Below are 13,902 nucleotides of genomic sequence, written 5' to 3' on the forward strand. Positions count from 1 at the left end.
TGGTGCCAACGTGGGGATCCGTCACAGCTTGGACTCGATGCTGGGGGATTTTTCCAACCTCTAGGACTCTGTGACTGCTCCCAAGGGACCCCGGCGGACACGGGCGAGGCGGGGCCCCCTGCTCCCCACACAACATGGCGGGCACGGCCCCTCAGGCGCCGCTGCCACTCAAACCCAGCGAGCCAATCAGGGGCCGCGGGGGGAGGGGGGGGCGGGCTTTCCCGGTTGGCGCGCGCGCGCGGTTGCGGCCGCGGAGGGATCCGGGGCGCGCGGCGCCGGGGCTGTGCTGCGGCCGTTCCCAGAAGTGACGCAGCCGCCGGCGCTGTGCCGGTGCCCGCGTCCCGCGCGGTCGCGACAGCGCGGGGACATGTCGCGACATGCAGGCCCTGCCGGGAACGCCGAGACACCGCTGGTGCCGCCAGGGCGGCGTTCGGGAGCGCGGTGTCCCGAGGCAGCGGCGTGCGCGGCCGCTGTGTTCTTCCGCGCGTCTCGCCATGTGGGAATGTTTCCTCGTTTATTATGAATTTATTACGTACAACGGTTAAAAGTGCTGGAGCTAGTTCATTTTTATTTTGTTTTTCCTTAATAAATGCAGCTGCAGGTAACTTTCCGCTGGACGTTTCCAGTCTGGAAAGGCTCAGCCCACCTTTTGCCATTGCTAACCCACAATCGCTTTATTTCCTTAAAATCTATGGATCTTTTTCCCTATGTGCCATATTCCGAGCGCCAAAACCTCTAAGACAGGGCTTGAATCCAGGACCCGAGCCGCGGTTAACCACCTAGGCGCTATTTCTGTACTTTCATATCTACTCCGTGCCACGTCTCCGCCCATGGCAGGGGTTGGACTGGATTGACCCTGGAAGAGCCTTCCCAGCCGCAACTCCTGCGGCGATTCTGCGGTTACCCAGCGCCATTCCCGCTCCCTCCGTTATTCTGCACTGGTTAGCTGTGCCCGTTCCCGGTTCCCATTCCCGGTTCCCGGTCCCGGGGCGTGTCCCGGGGACTCTTTTTTCCCGCCGCCCCCCGCGCGCGCGCGCGGCGCTGGCGCGTGCGTCAGGCGCGGGGCCGCGCAGTCGGCGCGCGGCCGCTGCCGGGAGCGGAGCCGGAGCCGGAGCCGGAGCCAGCCGTCCGCTCCGCCGCCATGGCCGCCGCGCACCCGGGCCCCGCCGCGCCCGCCGCCCCCGCCCCGCCGCCTCCTCCTCCCGCCGCTCCGGGCATCCTCATCGGCGACCGGCTCTACTCCGAGGTGTCGCTGACCATCGACCACTCGCTGATCCCCGAGGAGCGGCTCTCGCCCACCCCCTCCATGCAGGACGGGCTGGACCTGCAGTGCGAGACCGACCTGCGCATCCTGGGCTGCGAGCTCATCCAGGCGGCCGGCATCTTGCTGCGGCTGCCGCAGGTGGGCCCTGGCCGGGGCTTCCAGGGGGGCAGGGAGGGACGGAAGGGAAGGGAAGGGCGGGCGCCGCCATTGTGGCGGCGGGAAGGGCGTGAGGCGGCGCGGGGGGGCGGCGGCGCCTCACACAAAATGGCGGCGGCTGGGCCAGGGCACTGACTCGGCTCCTTCTCCCTCCTCCTGCTCTGCCCTCACAGGTGGCCATGGCGACGGGGCAGGTGCTGTTCCATCGGTTCTTCTACTCCAAGTCCTTCGTCAAGCACAGCTTCGAGGTGAGCGCGGCCCGGGGGCACCGGGAGAGGGCGGCTGGGGCGGCCGCGCAGGCCGCTCGCTTCGAGCCCGGCGGATTTGCTTCTAAGTTACGGAATTCTCGCTTTGTCTGGGTTGAAAATTGTTTGCTTAACGGTAAACGGGGCTTCTTTTCAGATTGTTGCTATGGCCTGCATCAATCTCGCGTCCAAAATCGAAGAGGCGCCTCGTCGGATAAGGGACGTGATCAACGTGTTCCACCACTTGCGGCAGTTAAGAGCAAAAAGGTAAGATCAGCTTCGTTATGAGCATAAGCACCTGTTACCACTAATGTTCGCTGCAGTTCTCAATTCACAGTATTTTTCCAGGCTAAGTTCAACGACCTAAAATTGAGAAGGGAGTGCCCGTTGGCTGCTGTGTAGGCAGTACAGTGCAATCTCGGCTGCTTCTGCTTGTGTTCACTTGGTAGACCCGTTTGTCGTTGTTGATTTAGCTACGAGTTACGATTGGCAAGTATTGGTTCTAGTTTCAGGACCACGGTTGTGGTTTCAGGTCTGTTTGTTGGATTTTTGGCGTCTCACCGTTCCTGTAGGTAGTCTTAGGTGTGTGTAGCCAGTTAGTGAGTTGCTGTGTATTCTGCAGTTTTTTAGCCATACTTAGCAGTCCTGATGCTTTTTTTCCTCGTTAATCTGTGGCTGTCCAAGCGTGGTTTTGGTGTTAAGAAAGTACTTCTTAAAAAGGGAGCTGAACTTTTAGTTGTGGCAATGCCTTTTAAAAAAAGCCATTTTAGAAAGTACCTGAGAAAAGGCCTGCTCTGGCCTGCAGCGTTTGCAGCTGTAGCGGTGAGGAACGTGCAGTTGAGTCTGGGAGGCTGAAGGCGTTTTTGGGTGCAGGTGAGAGCGGCGTTGTTCTGGTGTGCTTGTGCAGGTGCAGTGGGGCTCACCTGGCCGTGTGCAGGTGGGGTAGAGCTGTCCCAGATCCGAGTTCCAATGCTGCTCTTTGTGTTTAAAGCAGCGTTTTTTATGCCTAAAGCAAATAACCGATGCATTGAAAGGAGGAAGGCGTGGTTGAAGGGAAAGAGTTCTCTAGGTCGCTGTTAAACTCAAAATCTCCTGAATTCTGGCAGCAGTGGGATTGGAGACTTCAGCTTTGCTTCTGGTGCCTGATTACTTAAAGTTTCAGGTACTCTGTAGTTACGAAAGGATTTTGCTTTCAGTTACAGTGTGAAATTCACTCGTCATTTCCCTGCCCTGGGTCACCAGGTGACGGCAGGAATTTAAACTCGTGTTGTGCGAGCTTTTCTGGGAAGCAGAGTAGAGATCCCTTAGGGAAGCCAGCTGTTTGTTGGTGTCTTTAGCCTGGTTATGCTTCTGCTGAAGCCAGAGCTTTGGCTTTTACTGCCTCCTGGTGTTGTCCTAGTAAGTTCTAGATCCAAGAAGGAAGAGTTGGTGTTACACGCTGGAGTTTAGCTTTGTTCTGTCTGGCCTTTAAGGCTGTTCTCCCCGATGGCCCTGAGAGAGCTGTGTGAAGCTGTGCCAGGTGTGAATTCAGTGGATTGTCTTCCACAGTTATTAAGGGAGTCTGGTTATTGGAATTACTGGAGCAGACTCAGTGATTAGTAACGTTCTGGCCTCCGTCCAGGCAGTGAAGGTTAATTAATCATATGCCTTGCTTTTCTTTGCAACGAGAATACAAATTAGTTGTTTCTTTGTGCTGTGCGGAGGATCAGAGAAACTGAACTTAACCTGTGAATTTAAATCTTTCCAGCTAGCCTGTTCCAAATCCCAACTTGTGCATGTTACGTGGTGCCTAAAGTGCATCATGTCCAGAGAAATCGTGCACTGCTACCCATTATTTTCGGGAGAAATGGGTATTGTTGCTCTGCGATTCTGAGTGAATCTGCATGAAATTAACCTTAAAAATGCTGCAGTCTGACATTCAGACTTGCACGCCCCTCTCCCTTTTTTTTTTTTTAGCAAGCAGGATGTAAACGTTTTTCTGTACTTTTTACAAGCTGACAATTCCATCACCTGTACACGTTATTAACTTCAACTCTTTTTTCCCTTGCAACCGACTATACAGCGACCAGCTACATTTACCAAAGCCTGGGTGATGTGGAGTGGTACATAAAGATGAAGCTGTCGTCATGGCAACAGTGAGTGAAGTATCGAAAATCCCCAAGGAGAAGCCAGTGCTCTGAGCATAGGTCACTGGAATCGGGGGACTAACAGGTTGGCCGCTGGTGAACCATTTGGAAGAACTCCTGTATCTTGTTATAAGCTTTTTTCTTTGCTGTCCAGGTTTTTAGAATACTAGCTTGACCTTTTTTTTTTTTATTATTTTTTTACTGGAGCTAACACTTAGGCTGTAGTTAGTCTCTCACACACAACCCAGAACTGAAACAGGCTGCTGTACTTTTCTTTTTTAGTCTAGCATTTCTGTTAACTGAAGCTCTTAACCTGCACACGAATTTGGGGTAGTTTGGGTAGGCTTTGCTTTCTTTCTTAACAAGTTTTGGGTTCTTAGTTCCACTTTCTGGCTCTGTATAATTGCAGCTTGAACTCACAGTAAAACAAGGGTACAGAAGTCTTGAATTTGTACATTTTTATCAATTTTGATGTAAGCAGTCCCTTCTATGTACCTGTTTGCAGAATTGGGAATTGCATTGGAATTTTCTTTTTACGAGACGTGTAGTCAACCGAGGTGGTATTTCTAATGCTGAGAAGTAAGAAAAAGCTAAATAAGTGTTTTGGACAAGCATATTTTCTTTGGGATCTTTACGAGCATATGTCATGTAGAACTGCATGTAAAAATGTTTGTGTGCATGGAGAAAAGCTCGTACTGTGGAAAAACTGCTTTTTAAATAACTGTGTGCCAAAACCTCTCTGTTCTGAGCAAAGTGCAACTGTTGTTAACTTGTAGAATGTAGTTTGAAGTTGATTTTATTTCTTTTAACTGTGCCTGAAAGCCGCAGAAGGTCCTGAGACTGGAAATGTGACTGGTGTGGTGCTGTAATCTCACCTGGTGCTTTGAGGTGCTCAGTCAGCCGTTCCTCACTCAGGGGCCCTGCAGTGGGGCTGCAGTAATGACACACGTCCTTAGTGCCTTCAGACTGCCTGCAAACCTGTGCTGCTTGTGCTTGTGATCCTGGAGACAGAGACCTGGTGCTCTTGAGCTGCCCAGCAGACCAGATCTCTGCTCTGCGCTGAGGTGCCGGTGCCCTGCTGCGCTCGTCACGAGTGCTTTGCTCGTTAGGAGCAGAGCTCCACGCAGGGCACTGTTCCTCCCAGTGTTAGTCATGCCAAAGACACCAAAGTTCAATACTGCACCAAATGGAGCTGCAGCTGTGTGGAGAACTTAGGTCTCATTTGTCAGTGTGATTTTTAAAAATGGTATTTGTAATTTATTTATTGTTACAAACACATTACAGTGTGTGTTCATCTTCTGGGTTGTTACACAATCGAAATCCCAATCAAGTTTTGCATCTTGTGTTGGATTGACTTCTCAGAGAGGCCCCCGTGTGCTCTGTTCTTAAAGGTGGAGTCTTTGCTGGAGCTCTAGTGCTGGTCTGTAGGAACAGATTCCCAGTAGGAACTTGCTGCACTCCTTGGCTATACAGGCTTTGAAGCTTGTATTTCATATGTAAGCTTAGAAATTCTTTGGTTTGTTACTTGGTCCTAAGATAATTCTCGGACTGAGAATTAAGTGCAGCAAATGCACTGGCAAAGTTCCTCTTTTTTCGTAGTAGAAAACAAAAGTTTTTTAAAGGGGAATCTCTGAAGTTTCTAACTTGCAAATAATTGTTTACCAACATTGCAGAGTTCATGGCAAAAGTATTAAACTGGGGAATCAATGCAGTGGAGAACCTGACCTGTGCTGGTTATAAAGTGCAGTAAAACACCTGAGTCTCCTGCAGATTTTTCTTTTTCCATGAGTGGATAAAAGGCTGTATTTGTCTGGATAAACTGATGGTTTTCATGGCTCCTCAGGGGACTGTAGGACTCGTGACCAGAGGAGTGTGGGACAGCAGAGTAAAGCAAAGCACACTGGGCGTGTTGGATTTCCTGGCCCTGTGCTGTGGAACCTGAGCCGAGTGTGAGCTGTTGGTGCTGATCCCGTGGCCCTGTGCAAGGACAGTGACAACTTTAAATGCAGTAAAGGCTCCCATCTGTCCTGCTGCATTGGAGCCACCTTAACTTCCTGCCAGAGCTCTCAGGGAATGCAGGGACATGTGCAGGGTGGGCTGGGGGATGATCCTGAGCCCTCCCACGGGAGATGGTGTTAACAGACTGGAAGTCGTGGCTGTCCTAAGTGTGTAACCCGAGATCTCCCACCTGTGATGAAGCTGTGTGCTGACAAACAGCCTGGACACCTGAACTGCTGTGGGTGCTGCTCTGCAGATCTGTTAATGCCAGTGATCTGCAGATGAAATTGTGGAGAGCAGGACTGAAGGAAAGGTTATCAACGCCAGTAAAATTGATGGGAATGAGTTGGAAGTGAATCAGCTTCACTGGTGGGAAGAGCTCAGCTTTCCCACTCCAGAGCACTGTTCAGCCTGTTTCTGAAGTGCTGAAGTGTTGGACAAAATCAGCTCCTCACTGAAGTAGTTATCCTAAAGAGCTTGGAAACTTTTCATTTTCAGTTAATTTATGGGGAGAAAAGAAAAACAGCCAACCATAAACAAAAGAAAAAATCTCCCGACTTTTTTTTATTTAGAGGAGCTGAAATGAAAAACTTTGTAAACGTGCCCTGATGAGTGAGAGTAACACTTAACTAGAGAAGTTACTCTCCTGGAACAGGGAAAACCTTTAAATAATGAGACAGTCCTTAAATTGCAGGTCCAGCCTGGCACCAGGGAGCTGCAGTTCATTCCAGAGCTGGCAGCTGCATCTCAGCCCCTTGGGAAGAGCAGGGACAGCTCATGCTTCAGGTGCATGGTGGTACAGCAAGATGCTTTCATTAGGGCAGGTTGTGGTGTCCTTTGCCCGTGGCCATCGTGCCTGTCCAGGTGACTGCAGAAGTCATGGCATAAACTGGATTGTTCCAGCCTTGTCATTAAATTGACCCTTTCTTCCTGAGGTGGGAACCTTGGTGTTTTGAGTATTTTTTCTGTTCTGTGACCTGTCAGGGAAGAGAAGTAAGATCCACTCATGTAATTTACAAGCTGGCAGTGAAATATTTTGTCTGATACAACAAAAGCTGTGTTTTGAATCCACTTTGCATTACTTTTTTTTTTTCTTTTGAAGGTAATGTAAAATAAATCTGTCACCAGTGCTTGGGGTGTATCGTGTACACAGACCGTGGTTTATTAGAGCATAACGAGCTGCAAAAACATTCTTCTGCTTTGGAAAGCACACGGAATGTGTGAGGCATTTTACAGGGAAAAAGCTGGTCTGTCTTCAGGAGGAAGTGGATTAAAATATCCCATGTGGAATGTTGAAAGGTCAAGTCTAAGCACAGACAAAGCAAATACGCAGTGGAGCGTGACACTTGTGCATCAAGTGTACAGAAGGTTTTGTGATTAAACATGCTCTGAACAGTTCAGGGGTTGGACTTGGGAGGAATTAGGATTGACAGTGCTGGAGTTGGGAATCTCTCTCTGAAGTGAGCTGTTGTTTTGCAAATGCAGACAGCAGCAGGATCCTCCCTGGTAGCCCTGGAGAGGAAGCAGGCCCAGAGTCCCAGGCAGATGTGCCAGGTTAATTCTGTGCTTCACTCAGCTTTTCACACATCACAGGGCAGGGCTGCCTTCTCTGAAGGGTCACTCAGCTGCTCTTCAGTGCGTAGGAAACTGCAGTTCTAGAGCACCAGTTGCTACTTTAATCCAGTGAGAACCCTGGTCTGCCTTCCTTCTGCTTTGAAATCCTGCCTGGCAAAGGACTCCTTCTGCCACCTCTGCCACGGAGAGGAAAAGTTCTTGGGAGTGCCCCCATCGAGCCAACTCCTTCCAGCAGCTGGAGCAGTGCAGTTTGCATACACAGGAGCAGAAGGTTATTTTTTTTATCTCAGCCATCTAATCTGTAGCTAGCCAAAAGCAGCAACTAAACTAGTTTATCTAAACTTGGACAGCACAAGATTAATGCTTAAACTTGCTTGCAGGAGTTGAAAACCGGTTTCTGTTGCCATTAGTTGGTTGGAAGGGAAAACAGAGTTGCCGTTATTTTTGGATATGCAAAACAGTTTTGATTTTATTTCTTGCAAACTATAGGACTCCAAGCCCCCTGATACTTGATCAGAACTACATAAACACCAAAAATCAAGTAATCAAAGCAGAAAGGAGGGTACTGAAGGAGTTGGGATTTTGTGTTCATGTCAAGCATCCTCATAAGGTGAGTTCTCAATAATAATGTAATTGTAATTCTTACTCTACCTTGGTGGCATCACTGGGAGCTGTGGAACACGAAACACAGGTGTCAGAATGACCCAAATTTCTCTCTTTATTCCCCTGTAGTTATTAAAGCTTTTGCCACAGTCCTTGGGCAAACAGCTGTATAGACTGTGAAAAAAGTGACTTCCCTGGGAGGGGGTAAAGGTGGCTGGTTTGAAAACAGCAGAAAAGTAGTGAAATAAAGAATTGTGTGACATGGACTGACATGAGAGCTTGGAGTGTGTGCTTGGAGAGAAGGAGCCCCCATTGTTCGGGCATACTGTGTGATTTCATTTTGACATATGTATATATGTACTTTCTTGCTCTTGCTTTATGTGTTGAAACTGAGTCTCTCTTTTCTTTCCCCCCTGCTTATTCCTCAGATCATTGTTATGTATTTACAAGTCCTAGAATGTGAACGTAATCAAACCCTGGTACAGACAGCCTGGTAAGTTGCTATTTTCCATTCTTTTCCTAGCCAGGAAAATAGTAGCAGAAATAACAAGCCTGCCGATCCCTAAGCAAAGCAATGAGATGTAAGTCACCGCCCAAACACATTTGGACAATCTCGTGGTGCTTGTTTCTGCTTACTATTTTCATGGCTTGATGCCAGCGTAGCGATGGAGAACTCAATTTAACTTTGTTCTTTTTTCTACTCTTTGATTGAAGGGTAGTCCCTGCTGGTAAGTCATAGAGCTCTGCCCTCTGCACCTCAGCCCATGACCTGGGGATGGCTGCTTTGGCTGCCCTTCTCTCCAGCCAAGCCAGTGCAAGCCTCAGCGAGTTCACTGCCGTCACCCAAAGCCATCGGGCAGCACCTCCTAGTTCTGTCCTGGCGCCAGGATTTGTATATTTGGTTCTAGAAGTAACTGTTACAACTGTTTCTCAATGTCTTTGTTGCCTACCTGCTGTATGTTAAAGGACACGTGGGGGACGATTCTGCCAGCGTTTCTTTGGTTGATGTAACATTTAAACTTGAGCTGAACAGAGGGTGACAGTGCATGCAGCATGTTCACTTAGCAGCCAGGCTGGGCATGGGGGTGTAGAGTCCTCAGTGACTGACTGCTGTTCTCTCTCCCGTGTTGGGAATGTAGAAATCCATGGAGCTCTGCTGCCCACCCCATCTCTGGGCGGGTGTTGCTGGCAGTGCCAGCCCTGTGCAACAACAGCAGCTCTGGAGCTCGGAGCCCAGTTCTGAAGTTCTCACTCACACATCTTTTCCAACACTCGGAGAGCAAGTGGGGTGCGTCTCCCTGGATGAATTTAAAAGTGGCTCAAAGCACACAAATTTAAATGCACTCAGAGTTGTGTGAGCTCTGCAGGTTGCACATAGCCTCTGGATAATGGTAGGTTCAAAATGAACCTTGCTCTCCTGATGGCTCTTGAGTTCTACATTGATCTTTAAATACAAACCCATTGGTGTTTAAGACAATCAGCTGCACAGGTGCAAAGTACTTGTTGATTTGTAACTCAGTGGACACTTCCCAGGGTAACTGCAGCTAGGAAGTGGCCGTTCCACCCTGCTTGGATTTGCTGCTACACGTTACTGCCTTGGGGTTTAAAACGGTGGCAGTGCTGCAGACCGTCACACTGTCACGTGTAAACATCCAGCACGACCTGAAGGAAATCACACCTTTAATGTAACGACAGAAAAAATAATAAAGTCAATTGAGTCTCCAGTATTGTTATCCTCTGAGAGAATAGCAAACTGGAGTTGAACTGGTGCTGCTTTGTTTTTTCAGGAATTACATGAACGACAGCCTCCGGACGAACGTGTTTGTTCGCTTCCAGCCGGAGACCATCGCGTGTGCGTGCATTTACCTCGCTGCTAGAGCCCTGCAGGTGAGCCCTGCCTGCACTGAGCTCTGCCTTGTGCTGCTGCTGCTCTGCTTTCAAGGGAATATTTCAACAAAACCTGACCCGAAATCTGCCATTAAGCTTCTCCTTGTTTGATTTTCAGATCCCGCTGCCTACCCGTCCCCACTGGTTCCTCCTCTTTGGCACCACGGAAGAGGAGATTCAGGAGATCTGCTTAACAACTCTAAAGCTTTATACCAGAAAGAAGGTGAGTTTGACGTGTTGGGGTTTGCTGCTTGATGCTCGTGCAGGTTGAGCTGAGTTATGATTGTCCAGAAGAGTTTGGGAATGCCTAATACAGATGTGCTAATGGGAAGGGCTCCAGTAAGGAGAGAACAAATTCTGGAAGTTACATTACTGGACAAATTATTGAAAGCTAACTCAGTGTTTTTCAGAAATGAGATGAAATATGAATTACATTAGTTCAGCTTCTTATCTGGTTGTTACCTCCGCAGCCCAATTATGAATTTCTGGATAAAGAAGTAGAAAAGAGGAAAATGGCGCTACAGGAGGCAAAACTGAAAGCAAAAGGTTTAAATCCAGATGGAACTCCAGCACTCTCAACACTGGGTGGCTTTTCTCCTGCATCCAAACCATGTAAGTCTGTTTTCTGAACAGAAAAACTTCTTTAGGTGGTTTTTTTAATAATAGATTTTAAAACCTGTCTCAAAACCTTGAAACCAGATTAGAAAGAAAAGAGATGCTTCATTCCACATTTCCCCAGATAAGAGAGCGATACATTAATAATATGCACCCTTAAGAGAATAATGAAGCAGGAGTTGCTGTGTGTTCTGTGATGTGAAGAGAGGCTTTTTGGATTTACTGTGGGGTGCTGCAATAGCCTTCATGGCTGCTTTTGCAGCAGGTGTCTGTGAAAATTCCTTCCCCTGCTTGTTTTTAATGTGCTTGGCAGCTGTTGGGTGCAGTGAGGGCAGACAGTGGGCAGGAAATGGAGGAGGGAGAGGCCCAGCCCTGCCTTGGCATCAGAGGGAATTAAACGGAGCGTGGATTCTGGACTGGCCAGTCTGTCTGGGCTCTCATGGTTTCTCCTGAAGAGTCCTGAGTTTTCAGAGATTTTAGGGCTGGGCATTGTGAATTTCTGATGGAACAAGGGAAGTGTCTTCTGCAAGGAGGGAGCCAAGGGTGGAAGTTTAAAAGCAGGAGCTCTGCTGGACTTAACAACCCTTCCATGAAAGGGGAATCCATCTCTGGGCTGTACCAAGTGTCTGTAGAGACAGACTGACGTATTAACTGCATCATTTTACTTGTTACTCATTTATATTTCTGCCATTATTGTAAAGATGAAATTTTGCTGGGCAGGCTTAGTCCTTTCTATAGCATTGGAAATAAATGCCCAGGTAAGAAATTCTGTATTGTAGGGCACGAGGGCAGCTTCTGTTTTGTACCTTTTGGCCCCAGGTGAGCATGACTGTGTGCCCTGAAGGTGCCAGTGCTGTTCCTCCTTCATATGCAGAGGGTTTCCCCACGAATATCCCACTCCAGAGTGAATATAAGTGGAGAGATGGGATGAAATAATAGATGTAGAGTTTGTATCTACAGTTGGTGCAAGTCCTGGTGAAGGTGCCTGAGCAATGTACAATGTGCTTATGACAAAGGATGAATAGAGAACTGATTCTGAATTGAAATTTAACTCCTAGCTTCCCCAAGAGAAGTAAAAGCCGAGGAGAAATCTCCGGTGTCTGTGAATACCAAAACCATTAAAAAAGAGCCAGAAGAGAGGCAGCAAACCTCCAAGAGCCCTTACAACGGGTAGGTAAACCTCTCCTGATGCGAGAAGGCTTCAGTACAAATGTTTCCACCTGCAGTGCAGGGAGCTCCTCCCGAGCCCCTGTGGTGTCAGGGCTGAGCAGTTTGGTGTTTGGTTTTGCCCTGCAGGCTGAGGAAGGAGAGCAAGAGGAGCCGCAGCAGCCGAAGCGCCAGCCGCTCGCGCTCCCGGACAAAGTCCCGCTCGCGCTCCCACAGCCCCCGCAGGCAGTGAGTGGGGCCGGGCTGGGCTGGGCTGGGCCGGGCCGGGCCGGGCCGGGCTGGGCTGGGCTGCCTGGGGGGCTGCTGCCTTCAGGGGCACTCCTGAGGGCCGGCCAGCTAAAGGGAGGGGGAGGCTCGGCTTCACTTCAGGCTCTCGGTGCTGGGTGTGGGGCTGCGCTTGAGAGTTGAGGCTGTAAAATTGGCCTGTCCTAATTCCACTGTACCGGAGGAGTCTGTGCTGGGCTGGTGCTGCTCTTCCCTTGTTAGTCTTCACACGGATCCCGTTACAAGTGAGAGCAGACTCTGGGAGCACAGTGCCCTTGGAAGGGCAGAGAAGTGCCCCAGGTGTGCAGCTTCCTTGTGTCCCTGCTCTCTGCTGCAGTGCCTGGCTCTTCAGGCTCTGCCCCTTCATGGCACAGGAGGACAGGGATGCAGTGAGAGCTGCTGGCTTTAAACAGGGGTTTCCTAAGAATCTTCAGGCTCGCATCTGAGTTGCAGGCTGCCAGTTTGGATCTCAGGGTAGTCACTGAATGAAAAAGGCAACACCCAGTCAGTGATCTGGTGTTGACAGAAGACCCTTGACAAGGTGGACAAAAGATGCTGCATTCTTGTTTTAGTTTGAGCCGTTCATTTTCAAATGAGCTCAACTTAAAGACTCACAAGAGTGTTTGGGGTTGGAAGGACCTTAAATCCCACATCACTGACCCCAGCCTTCCATGGGCAGGTTCTGAGCCATTCCCTGTCCTCCCTCCCTCACCCCTGAGAGACGAAGCCTGATCTCTGGCAGTACCTTGGGAGCTGTAAGCGCTGATTTGTGTTTGCTTTTCGCGGTGTGGGGACACGCTGTAACCGTAACTCGCCTCTCGTGCAGCTACAACAACCGGCGGAGCCTCTCGGGCACCTACAGCTCCCGCTCGCGCAGCCGCTCGCGCAGCCACAGCGGCAGCCCCCGGCGGCACCACAACCACGGCTCGCCCCACGCCAAGGCCAAGCACGGCCGCGAGGAGCTCAAGGGCAGCAGCAGGCACGGCCACAAGCGGAAAAAGTCCCGCTCCCGCTCGCAGAGCAAGTCCCGGGAGCACTCGGAGGCGGCCAAGAAGCACCGGCACGAGCGCAGCCACCACCGGGAGCGGCGCGAGCGCTCGCGCTCCTTCGAGCGCTCCCACAAGGGCGGCAAGCACCACGGCAGCAGCCGCTCGGGCCACGGCCGGCACCGCCGCTGAGCCCTGGGGCTGCGGGGCCGGGCCAGCTCCGGAACCGGCACCGAGCCCGTGGACTGCGGGGCTGGGCCAGCTCCGGCACCGCCGCTGAGCCCTGGGGCTGCGGGGCCGGGCCAGCTCCGGAACCGGGGCCGTGGACTGCGGGGCTGGGCCAGCTCCGGAACCGGCACCGAGCCCGTGGACTGTGGTTCTGGGCCAGCTCTGGCACCAAGCCCACAGACTGTGGTTCTGTGCCAGCTCCAGCACCGAGCCCTGGGACTGCAGGGCACTGCCAGGGCTGCAGCAGCTTCAACCCCATCTGGTTTCCTAAAAGGTGTAGAAGAATTTTTTTCTTGTGGGAAAGAAACTGTTACCAACTTTTGCACATAATACCTTAGCAGTATCCCAGAGGTGGCAAACGATCAGGTTCACTGTATGTATTAGAGTTGTGTATTGTTTATTGAGCTGAGAACTGGAGAAAGGATTTCTGTAAAAAAGCAAAACGTACATTATTTTTATACCAGTCAATTGCAGACGCTTATATTTAAGTATAGTTATTTGTTTAAACATGGTGGAGACTTTCTTACACTGGTTTTAGTCTGCATGTGTTCAAAGATTTTTACTGAAAAAATAAAATATAAAGCTTTTTTTTTTTTTTACTGCCTGTTGGATGCCAAATGTGTGGAAACTAAACTTGGTTTTCTTACACACCAGGCTTTGACCCCTGTGCCTGAGTGGGACTCGGGGGTGTGGGTGTGCCGCTGTTGGGAGGGGAAAACTGGGAGAGCTTTGGATGTTTGTGTCCTGGGGGTGCAGCTGGGGAGCCACGCAGCAGTTTGGAATAAATG

At 50.2% G+C, this 13,902-nt stretch overlaps 1 protein-coding gene across 2 annotated transcripts; it reads left to right on the forward strand.

Annotated features, from left to right (window-relative positions):
- The first annotated feature begins 281 nt into the window (after positions 1–281).
- On the forward strand, positions 282–13,712 carry CCNL1 (cyclin L1). Of its 2 annotated transcripts, XM_038146030.1 has the most exons (12): positions 282–1,402; positions 1,594–1,668; positions 1,823–1,932; positions 7,854–7,974; positions 8,396–8,460; positions 9,755–9,854; positions 9,973–10,077; positions 10,325–10,466; positions 11,528–11,639; positions 11,766–11,864; positions 12,727–13,097; positions 13,224–13,712. In XM_038146030.1, the coding sequence occupies exons 1-11, from the start codon at positions 1,142–1,144 to the stop codon at positions 13,076–13,078; spliced, it is 1,542 nt and encodes a 513-aa protein (XP_038001958.1). In that variant the 5' UTR covers positions 282–1,141; the 3' UTR covers positions 13,079–13,097; positions 13,224–13,712. The 2 variants fall into 2 exon arrangements, with proteins under 2 accessions (XP_038001958.1, XP_038001957.1); XM_038146029.1 differs by having other exon boundaries at positions 283–1,402; positions 12,727–13,712.
- The last annotated feature ends 190 nt before the right edge of the window (positions 13,713–13,902 follow it).

Source organism: Motacilla alba, chromosome 9, assembly GCF_015832195.1.
Source record: "Motacilla alba alba isolate MOTALB_02 chromosome 9, Motacilla_alba_V1.0_pri, whole genome shotgun sequence".
Lineage (NCBI taxonomy): Eukaryota > Metazoa > Chordata > Aves > Passeriformes > Motacillidae > Motacilla > Motacilla alba.

Excerpts from the sequence above, each read along its gene's own strand:
- CCNL1 (XM_038146030.1), top strand. The coding sequence starts at position 1,142 with ATGGCCGCCGCGCACCCGGGCCCCGCCGCGCCCGCCGCCCCCGCCCCG. Across the intron at positions 1,669-1,822 it reads TCGTCAAGCACAGCTTCGAG|ATTGTTGCTATGGCCTGCAT; the intron begins GTGAGCGCGGCC and ends GCTTCTTTTCAG. Across the intron at positions 9,855-9,972 it reads TCGCTGCTAGAGCCCTGCAG|ATCCCGCTGCCTACCCGTCC; the intron begins GTGAGCCCTGCC and ends TTTGATTTTCAG.